General features: G+C 45.5%; 10 protein-coding genes across 10 annotated transcripts; 4 read left to right on the forward strand and 6 right to left on the reverse strand.

Annotated features, from left to right (window-relative positions):
• Positions 1-118: 118 nt before the first annotated feature.
• On the reverse strand, positions 119-1,108 carry L203_101007 (uncharacterized protein; the record flags this gene model as incomplete). Its single annotated transcript, XM_066210458.1, has 1 exon — positions 119-1,108. The coding sequence occupies one exon, from the start codon at positions 1,106-1,108 to the stop codon at positions 119-121; it is 990 nt and encodes a 329-aa protein (XP_066066555.1).
• Positions 1,109-1,151: 43 nt separating this feature from the next.
• On the reverse strand, positions 1,152-2,158 carry L203_101008 (uncharacterized protein; the record flags this gene model as incomplete). The annotated part of the gene is made up of 4 exons (XM_066210459.1): positions 1,152-1,387; positions 1,429-1,582; positions 1,657-2,079; positions 2,123-2,158. 4 exons carry the CDS (start codon positions 2,156-2,158, stop codon positions 1,152-1,154), a joined length of 849 nt encoding a protein of 282 aa, XP_066066556.1.
• A 580-nt stretch (positions 2,159-2,738) lies between these two features.
• Positions 2,739-3,988, forward strand: L203_101009 (uncharacterized protein; the record flags this gene model as incomplete). The annotated part of the gene is made up of 2 exons (XM_066210460.1): positions 2,739-2,783; positions 2,831-3,988. The coding sequence occupies 2 exons, from the start codon at positions 2,739-2,741 to the stop codon at positions 3,986-3,988; spliced, it is 1,203 nt and encodes a 400-aa protein (XP_066066557.1).
• Positions 3,989-4,275: 287 nt separating this feature from the next.
• On the reverse strand, positions 4,276-6,087 carry L203_101010 (uncharacterized protein; the record flags this gene model as incomplete). Its single annotated transcript, XM_066210461.1, has 6 exons — positions 4,276-4,717; positions 4,771-5,008; positions 5,060-5,372; positions 5,430-5,759; positions 5,814-5,844; positions 5,912-6,087. The coding sequence occupies 6 exons, from the start codon at positions 6,085-6,087 to the stop codon at positions 4,276-4,278; spliced, it is 1,530 nt and encodes a 509-aa protein (XP_066066558.1).
• Positions 6,088-6,301: 214 nt separating this feature from the next.
• On the forward strand, positions 6,302-6,940 carry L203_101011 (uncharacterized protein; the record flags this gene model as incomplete). The annotated part of the gene is made up of 4 exons (XM_066210462.1): positions 6,302-6,439; positions 6,494-6,614; positions 6,687-6,747; positions 6,805-6,940. The coding sequence occupies 4 exons, from the start codon at positions 6,302-6,304 to the stop codon at positions 6,938-6,940; spliced, it is 456 nt and encodes a 151-aa protein (XP_066066559.1).
• A 240-nt stretch (positions 6,941-7,180) lies between these two features.
• L203_101012 (uncharacterized protein) lies at positions 7,181-9,088 on the reverse strand (the record flags this gene model as incomplete). Its single annotated transcript, XM_066210463.1, has 9 exons — positions 7,181-7,744; positions 7,791-7,880; positions 7,931-8,000; positions 8,046-8,146; positions 8,203-8,429; positions 8,497-8,570; positions 8,632-8,709; positions 8,813-8,959; positions 9,009-9,088. The coding sequence occupies 9 exons, from the start codon at positions 9,086-9,088 to the stop codon at positions 7,181-7,183; spliced, it is 1,431 nt and encodes a 476-aa protein (XP_066066560.1).
• A 2,032-nt stretch (positions 9,089-11,120) lies between these two features.
• Positions 11,121-13,573, reverse strand: L203_101013 (uncharacterized protein; the record flags this gene model as incomplete). The annotated part of the gene is made up of 2 exons (XM_066210464.1): positions 11,121-13,393; positions 13,444-13,573. 2 exons carry the CDS (start codon positions 13,571-13,573, stop codon positions 11,121-11,123), a joined length of 2,403 nt encoding a protein of 800 aa, XP_066066561.1.
• A 923-nt stretch (positions 13,574-14,496) lies between these two features.
• Positions 14,497-16,336, forward strand: L203_101014 (kynurenine 3-monooxygenase; the record flags this gene model as incomplete). Its single annotated transcript, XM_066210465.1, has 7 exons — positions 14,497-14,614; positions 14,679-14,881; positions 14,931-15,214; positions 15,268-15,418; positions 15,474-15,653; positions 15,700-15,764; positions 15,814-16,336. 7 exons carry the CDS (start codon positions 14,497-14,499, stop codon positions 16,334-16,336), a joined length of 1,524 nt encoding a protein of 507 aa, XP_066066562.1.
• Positions 16,337-16,439: 103 nt separating this feature from the next.
• L203_101015 (dihydroorotate dehydrogenase (fumarate)) lies at positions 16,440-18,428 on the reverse strand (the record flags this gene model as incomplete). The annotated part of the gene is made up of 4 exons (XM_066210466.1): positions 16,440-17,209; positions 17,271-17,850; positions 17,905-18,036; positions 18,096-18,428. 4 exons carry the CDS (start codon positions 18,426-18,428, stop codon positions 16,440-16,442), a joined length of 1,815 nt encoding a protein of 604 aa, XP_066066563.1.
• Positions 18,429-18,606: 178 nt separating this feature from the next.
• On the forward strand, positions 18,607-19,503 carry L203_101016 (uncharacterized protein; the record flags this gene model as incomplete). The annotated part of the gene is made up of 3 exons (XM_066210467.1): positions 18,607-18,679; positions 18,726-19,402; positions 19,450-19,503. The coding sequence occupies 3 exons, from the start codon at positions 18,607-18,609 to the stop codon at positions 19,501-19,503; spliced, it is 804 nt and encodes a 267-aa protein (XP_066066564.1).
• Between the last annotated feature and the right edge of the window lie 450 nt (positions 19,504-19,953).

Genomic DNA, 19,953 nt, shown 5'->3' on the forward strand with positions numbered 1-19,953 from the left:
ATGTAAAGGCGCATACCAAGGGATGATTATTGAAATATGCTAGACTAGTTATATGAATGTACAATCGCCAAGATATATGATGACCTCTAACAGTTACACAGTTTGAGCAAAACTCTTATTACCGATAAATTACTGTCACACCTTTCCTGCCCAATCCTCCCACCATCTCATCAAGTCCTAATATAGCCTCTAGCTGAGACCAGCTCCACCCAAACTTGACTTGGATTTCGTCTGCGTGATGGGTACCATCAAGATATCTTGTCAATTCTTCTTCCAGTTCTTCTGCTTGTTTTTGTGCTGCAGCTTCCTCTCTCTGTCTCGCATTCAAACCTCCAGGGCGAAAGTTGGAGCCGCTTCCAACTGGAGCTAGACCTCCAATACTAGGGTGGGCAGTATTGGAGCTTCCGCCACCCAGGACTTTGCGAGAAGAGATTGAAGGATGCGACTCCGTACCAGAGGCCGTGGAACGGGGAAAAGCAGAAGTGTGCGCGCTATTTGTGCCGGTAGAGGACGCAAATGGCTGACGTCGAGGTGAGCGGCCATGTAGCGACGGAGGTGTGCGATTAAGGACAGAAGGAGGCGATACTCCCAACGAAGCATTGGATCCGACAGAGCGGAGAGTAAACGTCGAGTCACCAACGGGGTGGTTTTTACCGAGCGAGACAGTAGAGTCACCTCCATGAATACTGTTTGGATAAGATGGCTCTCGACGAGGTAAGTGGGTGTGCGATTGCACACGATCGCGTTCGCGATAGTTCCCATGGGATCCCCTTGCAGATTCATCAAATCCTACACGCTTCTTGTGTTCTGGAACCTGAATCAATGGCTCCCTTCTTTCCACTAGCTTCGGCCAACGATTTACCCTTCTCAAAAAACCTTTGATGATGCCGAAAGAAACAAAGCGCCGGGGATCAATACCGAGTGAAAGCACTTCATGTGCTTCTGTCCACTCATGAACAGTGATGCCAGGCTGTAGTCGACTGTACAAGCGAAGAAGCATTGGCCAATCAGGAAAAGGAAACCCGCGACGGGTGACATAGGATGCACATTCAGAGATGATGTTTTCGTCGCTAGCCAGACGAGAAATGACTGGTTTGAGAGTGTACATGTTGGAATATTGAAAGATGTCAATCTGAGAGCGTCAGGGCCCGCTAAAGTGGTATGGTACTTACCATCATGACCACTTGATAAAACAACAGATGTCTCAGGGTCTCTCTTGTCAATGCCTCGTCTGCATCCGCCAGCTGTGCTATTTTCCTGACATGATTGACGCCATCGATAAATTCCGACACGCGCGCCGCAGTGATATCCCAATTGTCATCCTTGTGCTGGTTCAAGTCGACAAGCGCAATAGGAACATGCCAGTCTTCACAATCTGGTGGGTTTGCTACCCATCCCATGAGCCAAGCCCAGACACAGACGACTTACGGTAAAACGGAAACAGCTTGAGCTCTAGAGAATTAAACCCATCCAAAGGAATACTGGTCTCCGAATAAGAGTTTAAATCTTCAAACAGCTGTTCCAATACCGCCGGCAGGGTCGTATGTTTTGATGATGGCTTTGACAAATACGCCGAGTCACGCTACACACGTGAGCCAGAAGCCAAAGCCAAGGACATACCTCTGCACTCCTCAATATCCGAGCACATTTCCTCACAATAGGCTCAAAAGCTTCGAGCGAACTTGCGGCATGAAACACAAAGCATAAATTCCACATGTACTCGTTCCTCGTGTATGTTCCTTCCGGTGCCGTCATCATGTTTGGAAACCCCATGATTCGATACTCGACCGGCTCGCCGTCCTCGTAACCCGTCGTCAAGATCGTTACCAATCTCCCATGCAGTGATTTCTTGGGGATGACATAGTCTGAAATAGGACTGAAATTCAGCAATGCCTTATCTCGCCCGTCTGGTGGTGGCGACGTCGACGGCGACGTAAACTGCGACGCTCTCGACCGCGACGGAGACCGAGACTGGGAGCGCGAGCGACTCTCTTGTGTCTTGCTATTAGCGACGAGGTTTTCTGGCACTTGGTACTGAACGGTTGGACCCAGGCTGGGATCAAATGTCGCGTAAAATAGCTACACCCTGTCAGTCGATATCTCCAACTCATCGTCGACCTACTCCCAGCACTTCTGGCAGGAACGACCTGGGTGGCATGGTCAGTCATTGCTGCAAAAAGAAGAAAAGAAAGATGAAGAAAGAAAAGAAAGAGAAAGAAAAAGAAAAAAAAAGTAAATCGTTCTTATCTAGGCACTCACTCCCCCAACGCGTCCATGACACGTAGTAACGCGAAAGGACGGTCTTATCAATCGCCTATTCAATCCGAATGACGTGTAATTTCTCGCGTGGCAATATGCATACGCGTCTCAAAGACGTAAAGTTGTTTTAAAAAAAAGATTAACCCGCAAAATATTTTTCTTTTGGATTCAAAAGAGTTATCCCAGTATAACATGACGTGTCATAAATTGCACTCCGGTGGCGTGACGTGTTATTCCCTGTATCACCCTGACGTGTCATTTGTTTTTACGGATCCAATTCCGCCATACTTTGAAATTCCGTCAACGATTGTAGCCAATTAAAACGCAGCACACTGCAAATTTAAATGCACCTCCCACATTATGCGGTTTGGTTTTTGCAAGTTGGGCATGGATCGCACATGGCGATTTTGTATTTCATTTTAATTCAACTACTTTCAAATTGATAACCATTCGGATCTTTGATTAGATAACAACTTGCCATGTCGGATCCTGGTTCATCTTCTGCCCCTCCGTCGGCCTCCAAGGTGTGTCTATCGTTTTTGGCCGCTTGTGGATACTGATGTGGGTGTAGGACCGGCATGAGCCGCGGGGCAGGAAGCCAAACGACCATCTTCCGCCGTCCCGTGCACGCGAAGTCCAGCGTGCGTTTCGTCTGCGGCGTGCGGAGCATCTTGCGGCTTTGGAGGAGAGAATTCTGCAACTGGAGACAGAGAATACCCAACTTCGTACATTGCTGAGCTTGCCAGGTGCGGATAGGCCCAGGTTGGGATCGGGACCGACGGGACGTGGAAAATCGCTGAAAGAGGGAGGCGTGCCGATGAGTGAGAGAGTGCGCGCGAGAAAGGAGGCTCGGGAAAGGGAACGCCGTGCATTGGGTTTGCCAGACGTAGACACAACGGACCAGAGCGAGTCAGAACGGTTTGGGAGGGACAGTGAGACTATTTCGCCTCGGATGTCTACGAGTCAGGCAACACCTGCTCCGAATTCGACTACCACCTCACGTCCACCACCACCTGGCAACATATCGTCGAATCCCAACGTCCCGTCCCTTTTCAGCGCCCCTCCAGATGTCTCTGCACAGTTCAACTACCAGCTGCCCATGCCATTCAATCTTCCCGTGTCTCCTGATACGCAGTTCACAGACTTTACGAATAATATCGACAATTCTCTCTACAAGGGCAACAATGCTACACCCAATTTTGGGAATCTGTTCAACATGTTGGGATCCACAGAGAATAATGATAACCGCAACAATGGGTCAATTGTCATGCCTTCCAACAAACCTCCGCCCATGTCTCCCTCTCTGACGGGTACTGTCACCGCATCGCCATCACAACTGGATCTCCTCACACGGTTGAAGAGCTGTTGCCATGTTTCGGATTCTCATGTTGTGAATGATCCAGGCTTACTCGTCTTTGCTACCCGGCTATGTCAATCGTTTGGCTGCTCGTTTGGTGGTGCGCACACCGACTTGCATCCTAGTAGTGATGCTGAGAATTTTACGTTGGAAGACTCATGGAGAGCCCTCAAGATTTCACTTGATCCCGGGGGTGAAGCAGATGGCGAGAATAGAATAAATACTGGCAAAATGGCAGCGGAGCTTGTCATTAGAGCTGCTCATTCAAGAGGATCAGGTGGCTGGATTACTTGTAGGTATAGAGAAGGCCTCTCAATCAAAAGGAGTATGGTACAGGCTTTAGTGCAGGGTTTGGGAGGAAAACTGGATTAGATAGGGTAGCTGATTCGCAAAACAAAAGGCAGGATTTCTCATCTGGGCATCATGGTCATAGAGTTGTATCATCTTGAGACTGAAGTGTTTACCTTTTTATATGGGTTGCTCTGCACATCTGGAATTGGCTTGTATTATATGTTTGTAATATGTATCCATTAGGCATGATGTGATGGTCCAACCATAGAAGCAGTTGTTGAACGTGCTGAACAGGCGCTGTTACGATCTATCGTCTGTATGTAATGCGACGGAAATTGTCAGCGACAAGAAACTGATGTATCGACACATCATGCTTGAGCTTCCCTTGGCTGACAAAGTTCCCGAATACCTTCCATACTTTCTCTTGCGCTGGTGCGGATGAAATGTCCTTGAAGACTGGCCATACTGATTACTCTCCCATGCTTTCGTTCATCCTCTACAAGCTTTTCCACACCATCGCCCATGGTTTCCACCTCTTGGTCACTAAGTGGCATTTCACCTTCCTTCAGTATACGTCCTTTCTCGCCATCTTCCCCAATTGAGTTTCCATAGAATTTGACAAATAACCGCTTCGCTTGTTCACCAACAGCATCATCGAGAAGTTGTTGAACATCTATACGCCCTGGTCGTATAAGAGCGGGATCTAGACGGTCAAAGTGATTGGTAGTCATGAATATGATGCGTTCCTCAGAGGAAGCAACACCATCTAGAGCATTTAAAAGACCGGAGAATGTAACTGAAGATTTGTAGCTGTTCCAATGTCAGACTGTGGATGAGTGGAAATGTTTTGATTGGCAACTTACCCGTCCTCGGATGTTTGCACCCGCCGACTGAAAGCAGAGTCAATATCTTCTAACAAGACAAAACTTCGCTCGGGAACCAAACCCAGCAAATGATTCAATTTATCATCAGTCAGGCCTCTTTCGCTCAAATTCATAAGGCAGATATTGTAATTCAATGATCCGGCAAGGGCTTGAATGAATGATGTTTTGCCTGATCCTGGAGGACCATGTAGAAGATAGCCTCGTCTATAAGGAATTCCTAAATTTAATTGATCAGATATCGCAAATCCAGTCGAAAGGTTATGCTTACCTCTCTCAGCATACCATTTCCCTCGACTCAAAAAGCCTTTCAAATCCGCTTCAATTTCCTCAGCGATTCCATCTGCCAAAACAACACTCCCCATCTCTCTTCTTCTTCTAGGTTTCCCAAATGGCCGCCATTCGACTCCCCAAGCAGTGTATACCACAGTCTTGCCTTCAGTATAAGCTTCAGCTAGGGCGCGAGCTTCGGAAAGTAATGAGGCAAAAAGATTTCGTGATGTAGAAAGGGTGGTTAATGTAAGAGTCTCCCATGGACTGCCAGAATGCAAATCCATCAATTTTGAATCTCGTTCTCTCTTGACCTATTACGTACAAATCAGCCTGTTGCCGCATTGCTCTCTTTAAGCGGCCAAACTGACCTGAAACCAGGATCCTCTATATTTGAAGTAGTGCGTTCCAGGACCTGGTACTAGATTGAATATAGCCTCACTAGCTCCGTTCTCATGTTGCTTATAAGTTGTTTCTACCGCAAGTTCATGACTTCTCAGACCCTGGCTCATTTTAAAGAGACTCGATGCTCCGCCTTTTCCTCTGGCTTGCGCAACAGGCTGGTGAGCCATCCATTCAAGAAACCAAGGATAGGCACGATCTTTTGATGGAATTTCTAGTGAAACAAGCATGCGTCTCTGAGCAAAGGTCGCTCCGAGTGTTACAGAGCGGCGAAGGGCAGTGAGCGCGACGCCTATACCCTGATACAAGATTAGTTGCGATAACTTTATGTTGCTTTTATCGATGGCACTCACCATAAGCCCTGCGCCGGCTGAAAAGTACGGACTATGAGATCCCAATCAGTTTATTATAGGAGCTTGTAGTTGATTGTTCTGGTACTTTTCAAGCTTACTTGTCGGCCATCATCCTCGATATCAATGATTCACCCTCCTTCGAGGGACCAGCAGTGGTCAAAGTAGCAGCCTCGACATTGTTGCTTACGTTGGGAGCTTCAAGCGAAGGCGTTGTTGAAGACGCAACCACTTCTGGACCTTTCTGATTAGTCTGAGGCAAAGACCTTGTAAACATCGCCTTTTAAAAGTTGTTATAGACACACCTTCAAAAGAAAATTAAGTAGATGGAAGAATAAAAGTGGAGGTTAGAATGACGGTGATCGCCGCTAAGTGGTCACGTGACTTTTCATTGTTTTAATGCAACTGTACGAGATTCAAGGAAAAGTAAATAAAAAGTTCAAATTTCAATTCTGTATCTATAATCGACTTCTGCAAGCTATACACCAAGAATGTCGTCCTCTAAAACTCAGACGCCGCCCGTCAACATGTCGTCAGGCAACAGTGAACTCACGCCTGATCCCAAGCCGCTTGCACCTGAGGAGAAATTGAGTGGAGACAAGATCCGTGACTTTAAAGCAGCTCTCAGTGTAGGTTATTGGTTTGCGGCTGTCAATAATAGTCTCTAACGGAAACTTGGGCAGCGGATAAATCCCAAACATGATTTCGAGAACATTGGCCAAGTGCCATGTGCAAGAAAAAGCCTATTATATGGTATTGCAGGTGGTGCTGGTCTTGGTGCAGTACGCTTTTTGGGATCACGGCGTACGTGCATGTCTTTCCTATTGTCATTATATAACCAGAAGTCCGAGATGGCTGACATGTATCCGTGAGTAGAACCATTATCGGCGGGTCATTGGGCTGTTTGGAGCTTTGTCGCCATCTCTGCGTTTCAATGGTGTGCCCATCCAAAACATGACTTAGTATGTTGAAGCTGATCCTATACCAATGACAGGGAAACCTGTACGCGTGCTAGACGGAAAGAACTCGCCCAGATGCGTACCATTGTTGACCGCTATCCCCATAGACATGTCTCAAATCTGAAGAAAAAGACAGATGAGCAGGATACAACAGATCACAGCCCATCATAAGCAATTGCCGTGCATGCACCACCTTACACTTGCTGCACTCTGCGCCTTCACAATGAGCATTGACCAGCATGCTTCGTTGTGGAATGCTATAGCTATTATAGCAAGTACCGGTCATTATATTTGATGAACATTCCGGGATTTAGAGGGGGGAGCTCTCTTTCGAAAACCAACATACTTCATGCATCATTAATTCATAATATCCAAATCACATCCGCTGGATTTGCGAGCCATGCATATTTTTCATGTCCTCTTATGCTCTTTGTTTGATTGGTCGTAGGAATCGTCAGCAGGTCTTTTCCTACTCATGTCCGCTTTGCTCAAAATAAATTTACAAAAGTTCTCCAATAGTTCACGACTTTCTCTCCTCCCTTCTAACCAATCAACCTGAAGATGTGCATCTTCCTCCGGCGCCCGATCAGTATACTGTTTGCCTAGCATCGTCGAGACAAAGCTCAACCTAGCGCGCAAGATAGGTAAAGGTTTATGTGGCTCATTGGGCGGTCCCACCTTATCTTCTTGCTCTTTGCTTTTCTCACTTCTAGCTGCTTGACGTCTTGCGGCCCTAGACCAGGATATGACGGAAGGAGCAACAGTGATAATGTTTGGGTTTGACTGATTATATTCCGCAGGATCTGATGAGCCATTCGATGGATTCATACCGATCGTCTTGAGAATATCTACAATTTTGGCTTTAAGATCAGATATTGACAAACGTGGTCGAGGTGTTAGGATGTATGTATTTGAAGGGGGCAAAAGCCGAGCAAACGATGTATTGCTAAAAATTTGCTCGGGACGAGAGACACTCTAGACACATTGGTTAGACTTGATCACATCGAGATACAATACTGACATCAGGCAGTCTCCATGGCCCATGTGACCAGCCGATAATCCAGCGAGATGTTCTGGCTTGTTTGATCGGTTTGATGAAATAATTGTCGATCTATATTGACCATGAATTAATACCGGGTGGTGTTGAAGATCAATATTTACCTGCGATCCTCGTAAAAGATCTACAAGAGGACCAAGGGAAGAATACTTGCCGACAAGAGAGGTGTACCATCTGCAAACATTAATAACAAATAGGGTATCCTGTGGTCAAACCCACCTGCATCTCTCGCTTATCGTAATACTCTCCTGAATCATGCTCGTTATAAACGTGACCTCGCCGCCCCTTGTAATAAGCTCGTTTTTGGCAGCAGTAGGTGCCTATAGCCAAACCAGTAAGTTGCTACCCAAGCAAAAACTCTTCGTAGAGAACCTACTGCATGTGGAATCCGCTCTTTCAACTCCATGCCCTGCTCCATTTCTTGAACCGACCCAAAAAAGGGGGGATTGCACATTACGATGTCTTGTTCCCCATCAACATCTTGGAGTAGCGGAAATAAAACAGGATTGAGTGAAAGAGCTTTCTGGATTTTGATAAATGGTGAAGAGATGTCGTTGGTTTTCAAAGTTTTTAGGGCATGTTCATAGGAGATATCGTCTATCTCTAAGCCCAAAGCAGCCTCTTAGACAGTCGATCCAATGAAACTTCACACAGCGCCTGATGGGCTTACCGGTCGCTGTAATCTCTGCCTCGGGTCGAATGCGATGAAGCAAAATTGGATAGATGGCAATTGCGCCTGTACCACTAGAATGTTTCAGCTATACAATAGATAGCTCAAAAATAGCTTCTTGCTGACTACACTCACATATCAAGAATGCGCAATGGCCTTGAAGAAGAAGGAAGGTAGGATTCAATATCGAGGAGATGGTAGATGTAGTCAAGTCTGTAAAATCTCAGCATTTACTGGTACTTTTACATCAAGATTCTAACCTGTTTGGTATCTAGTGACTCATTTTGTCAGCCACAATCCTATTAATCGTCAATACGAGCCACATACTGTAGGACAAATTCGGTCTTCCCTCAAGTCTACATTCAAGTTCCATTCTTCCTTCAACAGACACTTTGTCAATGCTCTCAGAGCTGCCGGGTTATGAAAGTCAATCGAAGCGTATCCAGATTCAGATATACTGACGCTATATGCCCAAGTCAATACTATCTTCCAGGTAATGCGACAAAGCTTGCAATGGGGCAAAGTCTGGATAGCGAGAGGCTAGACGAGCAAAATCAGGCTTCTTGTAGGCATAAGGATTTTTCTGGTGCATTATGCAGGTTCCGTATATATTACTGCAGTCCAGAATATTTGTATTAGCAGTTTATCTCTTTATCAGTTTTTTTGTATACTGACTTTTAAGACGTATAAATACTTACTTTTCAATAAGACATTAGAAAATGTTTTATGATTTGGGTTATTCATTATCACGAACTGAACAGGAATCGTCATCACGGAAGCAAATTTTGGCTGTGTTCATTTTAGTCCGAATCGAACAGGTTTTTTGCTTGTTCAACTCGTAAAGCCAACGTTCAACTTCTCATATTTTGTTTAATATAACATAAATCTCCAAACTCAATGCTTATCTTGTTCTATATAACATATACTCTCAAACTCGATACTTTCAACTCTCATCTGTCAACGCCATCTATAGATATGTCAAGCTTGCAGGCTGGCTCATCAGACGACTCCCACGGTCTTACCCAGTATGGCCCTTCTTAGAACCATCTTCCTGCACCGTTAACTTCATCTCAAACACGTAAACGGCACCGGAACACAAAAGCCAACCCCTCAGCTATTCCAACAGAACGCGAGAACCTACCACAGTCCTCAGCGATCAATACTGACTGGCATAACGGCGGCATTGGTCAAATTCCTTCATCCCTGTCACTTCTACTCGATTGGCTGCCGATTCCAGGTAATTATGACTCTCTGAACGGTAAAGGTGGCTCTAGGCCGCAGGATTGATATAAATGGGCATCAGTCTACCTCAAGGAACGAGGATGCACCACTTCTCCGACGTCTTCAGTATACGAAGCAAAGTAAATGGAAAAGCCCTCCCGTTCAAATCTATACACTTCGATAGCTCGTTCTTAGATAATACGCCTTCATTCGGATTGAACCAAGGTCAGAGGCTGGAAAGATGGGACTGGAAACGGACAGGGACAGTACATCATCGACCATGCACCCATTGATCGCCATGTAGGTGCGGAGAGGGATGCCATGGGCGAGCAAGTCATAAACACCATCTCAAACCCTGGCTGTTCGGCTGGACTATCGATAAACAACGTACGAATGATTTGCCCAGAATGGGACATCCTTGATCCTATCTTCTGCTACTGAAACGAGATATCATGTCCTAAAAATAGGAGGAAGTGATTGAGTCAATGGTTGGAAGATTAGGGGTGATTCTGAAGCGCTTAGCTAGTTTCCTGTCCAAGATGTCGATAGAATCGTGTAGCTGGAATGCTGTTGGCATAGTTTACAGAAGAACAGAGCTCCAGTTTGTTTGTTAGTGATACATGACATAGACTCAAACATTCAGATACACAAAATGTAAGAGGTGAAAGTAATATCCATTAATCATTACGTAATTATTCAGGAAGGGTTGTTCATTTTTACGAACTGAACTGTTTTCAACTCGCGTACAAAGATGAATAACCCTATATCAGAAGCAGATAGGCTTGCGGAGTAACTGGCACGCCTAACTAGGTGTCACGTAGCATAGTTCCATAAACATTCATGTTTATACTTTACTTTATTACATGCTATATCTATAAACGGAGTCAAATCCTTGGCACCCTATTCTAAACACGAGTGGAACAAATTTCACTTCGTGATAAGGAAGCGACTTGCAAGGTGATTACGTAATGCCCAGTGGTTGTCACTTTTACCTCGTACAATTTCATGTATCTGAATGGTCATGTCTATGTCATCCATCAGCAACAAGCAATCTAGAGTTCTATTTTTCTATAATCTACATCAACAACATCTCAGTTACACAAATCTCTTGACATTAGATATATACATCGGGGTTTCAGTGCAGGGAGATGGCTGGCAAGATCATGTTGGGTGAGACCCTGTGAGTCGTCGAAGGAGCCAGCCTGCAAGCTCGACATATGCGTAGATGAGGTCAACGGCAGCAGGTCGAAGAGCGTAGAGTTCAAAGGTTTGTCTTCGGTGTTGGACGAGATATGGTGAATGGAACAAGGCAGCTCAAGTTGATTATGCAAAATACATTGTTCAACTCGGACCACGTTGAACACAGCCGAAAACTGCTTTTGTGATGATGGACAGGGTTCAGTTCATGAAATTGAAACACCAAGTATTTCCGGGTCTTTTTGACCATTGGCAAGGATTCTCTTGATCAAGGAATACAACTCCCTGTCTTCCTCCCTGTCTTCCTCCCTGTCTTCCTCCCTGTCTTCCTCCCTGTCTTCCTCCCTCCACCACTTGTCGTTGGGAAAGATCTTTTTGCGGATTTTGTTCATCAACGGGATCAAAGGTTTGTAGAAAGGTGTAAAATGGGCACGCGTGGTGTTCAAGAACAAACTCTCACTACCTATCGTGACAATTTTCAGACCAGCTAGCATGCCATCGCCCTCATAATTCCATCTATCGTACTTAGAGTTGACGGGTTTACCTGGACCATCATGATGGATACAAATCCAGAAGAGAACCCAAAAAAAAGATTCCAGGTCGTGCATGAACGAATGTTCGTCACCTAGAAGTATCCCGATAGCCATGAACGCTCTCGTGCCAGTTATCCCCTTTGCCCCAGACGCAGTTATCCGCGATACCCTGATTGCAAGATCAAGATCGATCAAGAAGGCATTGTCATTGTCCTCGTCTATCATGAGATTATTGATGGAGATGTCTCTGTGCAGAAAACCGGCTTGTAACAGGGATTCATGTCCTGCAATGCAGCGTTCCATCGCGGCAAGAAGGGCTACTCGAGAGCTTGCTTTGTATATTGGTTCTCCATAATCACAAAGAATAACTCGCCGATGTACTCGATTTGACAGCATCTCTATGCTGGCTTTTGCTTGAGACGTTTGGATGGAGCGCTTACTGGGTGGTAGCGGCACGCTGGTTTCGCTAGATGGGCGCTTGACACCAGCCTTGACACCAGTGCTGCTGCTGCTGCTGCGGCTTTGGCTCGGCATGCCAGTCGCACTTGAAATGGCAGTCGCCTCCTTTGGGCGATCCAATCGGGAATGCACCGCTTCTGAAAGGTCTATCCCTTGTCGAATGTGGGCTAGAACGTCATCATCCTTATCACCAACGCGGACGGTGGTGTGGTAATAGTGTCGGGCAACATGGATAGCTTCATTCTCTGTCGCTTCCCGAAGCAGTTCCCCTTCGTGATCGCGTTCTGGGTATTGCCACGAGTCTTTAATGACAAGTGGCTTCTCCGGGTCAGACTCGGCATAGGCCAGCCAACAGGTAGTTGCCCGACCGACAACGCACCGCGCCCGTCTTATGGTTTCCTTAATGATAATACGCTCTTTCTGACCGTTTCGTTCAATTTCGATATACCGCTTGTCGCCGCAAGTGATTATCGTGGGATCGAATCCCAGGTCCTCCTCACTCATCCAAAGAAATCCTAGAATGGTCGATACGAATTGCTCCCCCTGCTTGTTGATATCGAATTGTTCAGAGGCAATGCCCCCAAGCCGGTCAAATTCCCATACTCTCATTAGGGAGCCACATAAAGTAAACCCTAGCACAAAACGACGTGTGTCTTGTGCAGAGAGTACTTCCCTCGCGTATCTGCCGAGGTCCAGCCACGCTTTGCTATTGGTATCTGCCAAAGGATTACTCTTCAGCTCGCCAGGTACGAGTATTTCCGACCAGTGGTATCGAGCGTCTCTCCCTGCCTCTCGATCGCTAACGAAGCCAATGTCCAGCTTGCGCTCGCTAGTAGAACCCTTTATTGGCTTGCTAGGTTCCACAAGTATCCGGCAACGAGTCTGGGGAGGGCTATAGCCTTTCGCAAAATCCGCCAGCTTTGCCGTTACATCTTCAAACCAGTCTATGACCGCATCTTCGTTTGCGTTTGTTGGCCAACCCTTCCACCCGTCCCGGAAGAGTGGATCGCTGCCGCTCGTACAGCTCTGGAAAACAGCCGCCGCTGCTGTTTCCAGACCCACAACGTTTCCGAAGAAGGTAGCATGGAAACTAGAAAGTCCAACATGTAATTGTCCTAGCTCCCCCCTAAGGACCCGATCAATGTCTTGTCGGTATTCAGTTGAGTACGTAAAGTCACTTGTGCCACGCAGCCATGGGGTTTGTTGGGAGGAAGGGGTCGTCGATCGTGGAGGTGGTGTGGCGTTGAGGGTGGCAGCGGCAGCGGCAACGAGATCCCATATCAGTGCATCCTCTGGGTTATCGGAAAGTGCTGTTTCGAGAAGTGGTATGATGTGGTCGAAATCAAAGTCGTCGGACATGGCAGCGGACCTTAGGCGCAAGATATCATATTGAACTTTATATTGGGCCGACGTTTCTGACGGTAGAATGCGAGACATAGGGAGCATTCGAAGAGCTGACAGAAGACTCGACGTAATGTCCTGTAAATCTGTAGGGTGGTTAATAAGGGCTTTCTACGGGGATGTATTCACGACTCACCGTCTCTGCTAAGCCGGCTGACGTTGTTCGTCGTGACTAGTGGCCGAAAATAGGTGCGGAAAGCGTCGAGACCGTTTGCAATTGGGTGGTCTTGGATGATCTTGGATCTGGTTTGATCTGACTCGGACATGATGCTGAAAAGAGACCTCCAGATGAGGACGAAGATGGTCTGCAAATGTCAATGTTCTTCACTCGCTCGATACGAGATACCTTGTTAAGGATTTGTTGCAGATTTGTTAAGGATTTAACCCGTTTATATGGATAGCAAATGGTAATAGAGTCTTTAATTTCAAACACCACATTCCAATTCATGAAAATAAACAACTTCCAATGTAATTACGTAACACTCATTAACTGTCACTTTTACCTCTTACCATTTCGTGTATCTGAATGTTTATGTCTATGTCATGTATCACTAACAAGCAAGCTAGAGCTCTGTTCCTTTGTAGACGACGCTGACAGCATCCCTGCTACACCAGTCTCTTGACATTTGATGTATACATTGGGGTCTCAGTGCAGGGAGATGGCTCTGGGAAGGGCCATGCTGGGTGAGAGCCTGGGAGCCGTCCGATGAGCCAATCTGCAAGCTTGACATATCTATAGATGGCGTTTACAGATGAGAGTTGAAAGTATCGAGTTTGGATGTTTATGTTATATAGAACAAGATAAGCATTGAGTTTGAAGATTTATGTTATATTAAACAAAATATGAGAAGTTGAACGTTGGCTTTACGAGTTGAACAAGCAAAAAACCTGTTCGATTCGGACTAAAATGAACACAGCTAAAATTTGCTTCCGTGATTACATACACTGTCCAGTTTGTAAAATTTAAACACTCAAGTACAACTTAAGCTATGCAAGTGAGCAAAATACGTTCATAAGATAAACATTAGTTGTGTTTGTATATGGAAAAATAGATTCATTTGTATATACAAAAAGGCTTCTGTTAGTTCATATTTATGACTAGAAATAAGTTGTGTTTAAAATGTTCAAATCAACATTTTTCAGCTTTTAATTTTCTTTTCTATCTTTACCTTTTAATATATTTCTTGAAATGAACCAGGAGCGAACAAGAAAAGCGCTGGTTGTGGGTGCTGGCCCCGTAGGTGCCCTCACAGCTCTTAGTATGCATCGTCGTGGGTGGAACGTCGAAGTATGGGATTCTCGAGATGGTGAGCTTGCTACCTTTTCCTACTGCCATTATAAAACGAGATTGAAGCTCATGCCATGTAACAGATCCAAGAGACAAGAACGCAGCCCCGAGCAACCTTCGATCTATCAATCTCGCTATTTCTTCTCGTGGTCTCGAAGCGCTACGAAGCGTAGATCCTACGTTTGTGGATGACTTTTTGCAAGAGGCAGTTCCTATGAAGGGGAGAATGATTCATCACACAGATGGAAAACAAGAGAGCCAGATATATGACCCCATCCGTGGCCAGGTAGGAAGCTTCACAATGTATCGATAGGAACACGACTGATAGAGAATAGTGTATTAATTCAATTAGCAGGTCAATTCTTAACCAGAAACTTGTACAAAGCCTTCCACCAGAGATTGTCCTCAAATTCAACACTAAACTCGACTGGGTAGATTTTAAGACTCGACATGCTTTTTGTAGTCAGCAACAAGCAGCGAACGTTATTCCAGGGCAAGAGGAGAATGGTAAGACAAGCGATAGTAGGAAACTTGAGCAAGGTGGGACAGCCTTTGACTTGATAATTGGATGCGATGGAAGCTGGTCAAAGGTGCGCACGGCAATGATGCGGGCTGATAGGTGAGTCCTAGCAAGTTATTGTGGTGGAGATTGCGAGATTGAGAGTGCAAAAGAATAGATTTTTCACAATCATTTATTTCCCATGCCTATATTGAGCTTCACATGCCTGCAGACCTCACATGTCCGGGAGGGTATGCTATGGATAAAAACCATTTGCATATTTGGCCCCGCCATTCATTCATGCTCATTGGACTCCCCAACAAGGTATATGAAGTTACAATGTTGATGAGGACTTTGCTGACAGCGTAGTATTGTAAAGGATGGCTCTTTCACATTGACACTTTTCCTACCATTTTCATCACTTGAAAAGATTCAAACACGTCAACAAGCATTAGCATTTTTCAAAGAGCACTTTCCCTCTGCTTTAGGAATTGTTGGAGAGAAAGTTTTGCTAGACGATTTCGAGAAGAACCCACGAGGTAACTTGGTGACTATCAATGTATGAGTATTCTTCACCATATCAATTATTGGCTAATTGCAACCAGTGTACACCGTCTGCATGGTCGTCCCATGCTCTTCTTCTTGGTGATTCGTCTCATAGTATGGTCCCGTAAGCACATTAAAGGCTCAATCTAATGATTGCTGACGAACACATGCAGCTTCTATGGACAGGGTCTCAATTGTGGTTTTGAAGACATTCGGGTCCTTAATTCCATACTAGAAAGCCATCAGATTTCTTCCAGGACTACTCTTGCATTGGGCGAGACTGATCCAGAATTGGAAAAGGCTTTCCAGGAGTACTCAGAGCAGAGAGCTGAGGATTTGGAGGCTATTTGCGAATTAGCTCGGCAAAATTATATCGAGATGTGTTCAAAAGTCCTCTCTCCCCTTCATCATCTCCGTCGTCGAGTTGATAGAATTTTGGCAACTATTTTTCCCTCCCCTGCTCAACCTCTTCTCTCCTTGGCTGAATCTTTTCCCACTACAAAAATCAGAGGATGGACGAGCTTGTATGAGATGGTGACATTCCGTCCCGATGTGAGATATAGCGAAGCTTTGAGAAAGGAGAACAGGCAAAAGAATATAATGGCATGGGCTGGATATGTTGGGAGTTTAGTGGGCTTTGGGGTATTTGGAGTCGCGACGTTGACTTTGGCTAGGAAGTGGTTTGAGAGAAGATAAGTCAGCTGACACAATTATGAATCAGATCTGCTTTCTGTAATACATACTTGTATGCATGTATGCGCATTATCTTCGTTTCTATTTCTAGTCTAATCATTTTCTATTAAACTAGCCTCTTCGGTCCATCCTTGACAGACTGCCTCCATTCATTATCCTTCTCGTCCCCTTGCTCGACAGACTTTCTTTCATCTAGAACCACGATGGGTGCCAGGTCCACTCCTTGTTCGGGCTTCGTTGCAAGTGCCTCGCCTATAGATAATGCTGCCTCTGATACTCTCAGCTCTTCGTCCAGTGCGTTCTCCAGTGTATGATGAGGAGATTGTACATGTTGAGAGAGGCTCTCTACAACATGTGTCGGCAGAACATCACCAACTGCATCCTTTGCAGCGTCTTTCTCATTCTCTGAAAGTGACATTCCAGACACCTTGCCCAAAGCCTTCTCTGCTTGTGCAACAAGGTTCGCAATCTCTTCCTTCTCTGTCAACCGACGAAGGAGGTCCCCAAGGCCTTTTGCCTCATCTTTGAGAGCATCACTCTCCTGCTTCACCCTTGCCTCATCCCAGCCCATTGTCTGGCCCTGGCCTGTCCAATCTTGGCCAATTTGGTCAATCCACTTCGCGCCCTTCAAACTTTCAGAAATCTCATCTTTGATCAATCGAGGTGTACCAACACCGCGGTAGCCAAAAGAGGTATAAACTTGTATAACAGTGGCACCCGCGTGAGCCATGGCGAGCGCGTCAGAGCCAGTAGACACACCACCACACCCAATGATTGGAATGGATGGAGGCAAGAGGGGACGGAGGTCGTGGAGAGCTTGGAGAGCGTAAGGGAAGAGGGGTTTTCCAGACAAACCGCCCATTTCGTCTTGATATGCTATAAAATGAAAGAAGAGAGTCAGAAACTTATGAGAAGTGGCTCAAGCAAAAAGCCTTACCTGATCGAAGTTTAAGCTCCTTACGACGAATGGTGGTGTTACTAACAATGACACCTTCAACACCACTACTCCTAACAGCACTTGCCACATCAGCTAGTTCATCTTCAGTCAAGTCACAGGTGATCTTGACAGCAATTTTTGGTAAACCACTTTGAACAATCTTGTTTCTCTCTTCCACTACTTCTGTCAGGAGCTTTTGAAGTTGCTCTTTTCCTTGGAGAGCACGAAGACCGGGAGTATTTGGAGACGAGACATTAATGACAACCACATCCGCATAAGGTCCAATGGTGCGAACACCACGGACATAATCTTCGTTTGAGTCTGCAGCACTCATTTTGTTTTTCCCAAGATTGACTGCCAACAATTGCCCCGGTCTCAAAGATCGTGGTAAATTAGGAGGAGGTAGAGGATTTGAGGAAAGAGGTGAAGGGAAGAGAGAAGGATGCTCTAGGGAAAATTTTAAGATCCGGGCGCGCAAACGGGCGAGGACGTGGCCATGACCAAGAGAGTTGAAGCCATAGCGATTTATGGCGGCATCATCTTCCTCTAGACGGAAAAATCGAGGTCTTGCGTTACCCGGCTAATCACGTTCATGTCAGCCTGGGCAGCTGGTTCAGCTGATCCAATTGCTTACCTGGGGCTCGGGTGTTACGCTTCCTACTTCAACATAGCCAAACCCAAGATCAAACAGACCGTCAATCGCATCGGCATCCTTGTCAAATCCAGCAGCAATACCGATTGGATTTTTTAACTTGAAGCCAAATAACTGAAAGATTGTCAGAATGGAAAAGAGCGTACTTGATAGTTTGAAATTGCAAAACAGACTTCAGATTGGAGCTCTTCGCCATCATAACCAATATCCCTTGGCCTGGCCCACTTGGGAAGCCCAAGCAACCGTACAGCAAGCTTGTGCCCCTCTTCTGGGTTCGCTGTCAATCTAATGACAGGCATTACTACATACTCATGCAAAAGCGATCGCGAATCATAGTAGTATGCTGCAAACAAGACGCCACCACCAAGAAGAAGAGCTGTAGAAAAGTAATGTCTCCGTGGTCGTGCGCTTGAGGTTACAGTAGTTGATGCAGAGCGAGCAAGATTTATAGTCTTCCATGACCGTTTTGTAGTTGTCAGTAGGATCCTTGGGCGAAATTGAGGCATGATGGTTCTTTTAATAATAATTACATTGATAAAAGAAAAATGCAACTGTAAAGTCGTAAAGTCAATATTACAGGTGCTTACAAAAAACTCCACGTCACATCTTTATTTTCAACCTTTTACATTATCACAACAATAAGATATAGGATCATTGCTTTTGATTTAGAATTACATTTATACAATGACTTTTTTGAAAGAAACAATAAGTAAAGAGAAGCGTATCAAGCGCATCACAGTTCTCATCTCAGGCTCAGGTGGGTCAGCGTCTATCATTTTCAACTGTATCTAACAACAACCCAGGAAGCAATCTCCAAGCTCTTATGGATGCAGCTGGGACAGCCAGACTACCTAACGCAGCGATTACTCACGTTATCTCCTCACGTTCAAACGCATATGGCCTTACTCGCGCCAGTACCCACTCTCCGTCTATTCCTACTAGCGTCTGCGCATTGAAGACGTTTTTGAACCATAATCCAGGTGCGACGAGGCAAGACTACGATGGGCAAGTTGCGAGGCTGGTCCTAGACAGCCGGCCCGATCTGGTCGTTCTCGCCGGCTGGATGCACATCTTGTCGAATAAGTTTTTGGACATTCTGGAAGGAAAGAGCGAGCCACCTCCTGCTCCTGCACTCCCTCCTCCCGAGCCTAGCAGCTTACCTACTCAGACTGAGCCGATTCCTTCACATTCCCCCATGTTCAACGCCGCTCCTCTTAACGAGGAGGTTCCTGCTCCTCTTCATACACAAGTATTTCCCATTCCCATCATTAATCTACATCCGGCCCTTCCAGGTGCTTTTGACGGAGCTCATGCCATAGAAAGAGCTCTTGAAGCTTTCAAAAAAGGCGAAGTGAAAGGCACAGGTGTGATGGTGCACAAGGTAGTGGCAGAGGTCGATAGAGGCGAACCATTGCTGGTGAGGAATGTGGAAATTAAGCCAGATGATACGTTGGAGGAATTGGAGACGAGAATACACTCGGTAAGAGCATGTTTTGTAGTTATGGATACTGCTTACTTGATGATCAGGTTGAGCATGAAATCATCGTTGACGGTGCTCGCATCGTTATTGAGCAACTCTGAGGTTATGAGGTGTCATGTGCCCCTGTCAGTGATATCCACGAATGGTGGAAATCTGGAGAACACATGAAATGATAATGTGTTCACTGGAACTGGATAGCTATTTTCCAGACGATACTGTTTTAGGGCTTCTCCAAGCAACTCTTCTAACGGGTTTCGTCTTGAGATTACTCACAATCCTAGCCTTCAGGTTCACAATAGGAGTTTTGATACTTGATATTCTATAAAGGACATTTCCCTTCTCTGTGAGGTTCATTCACAGAAAATAACCGTACTTCACATTCACCACCAAAAATTTGAACTGAATTTTACAATGATGTGAACACAGCACAGTCTTTGGAAGAGGATTTTTTGATTCACATTTCAGATGACACATTGAGTATTGCCTTTGGGTTATAAAAACTAATAAAACGACGTAAATCATTTGTACCGCTGAAATGTCTTGCAGGACAT

This window comes from Cryptococcus depauperatus, chromosome 1, assembly GCF_001720195.1.
Source record: "Cryptococcus depauperatus CBS 7841 chromosome 1, complete sequence".
NCBI lineage: Eukaryota > Fungi > Basidiomycota > Tremellomycetes > Tremellales > Cryptococcaceae > Cryptococcus > Cryptococcus depauperatus.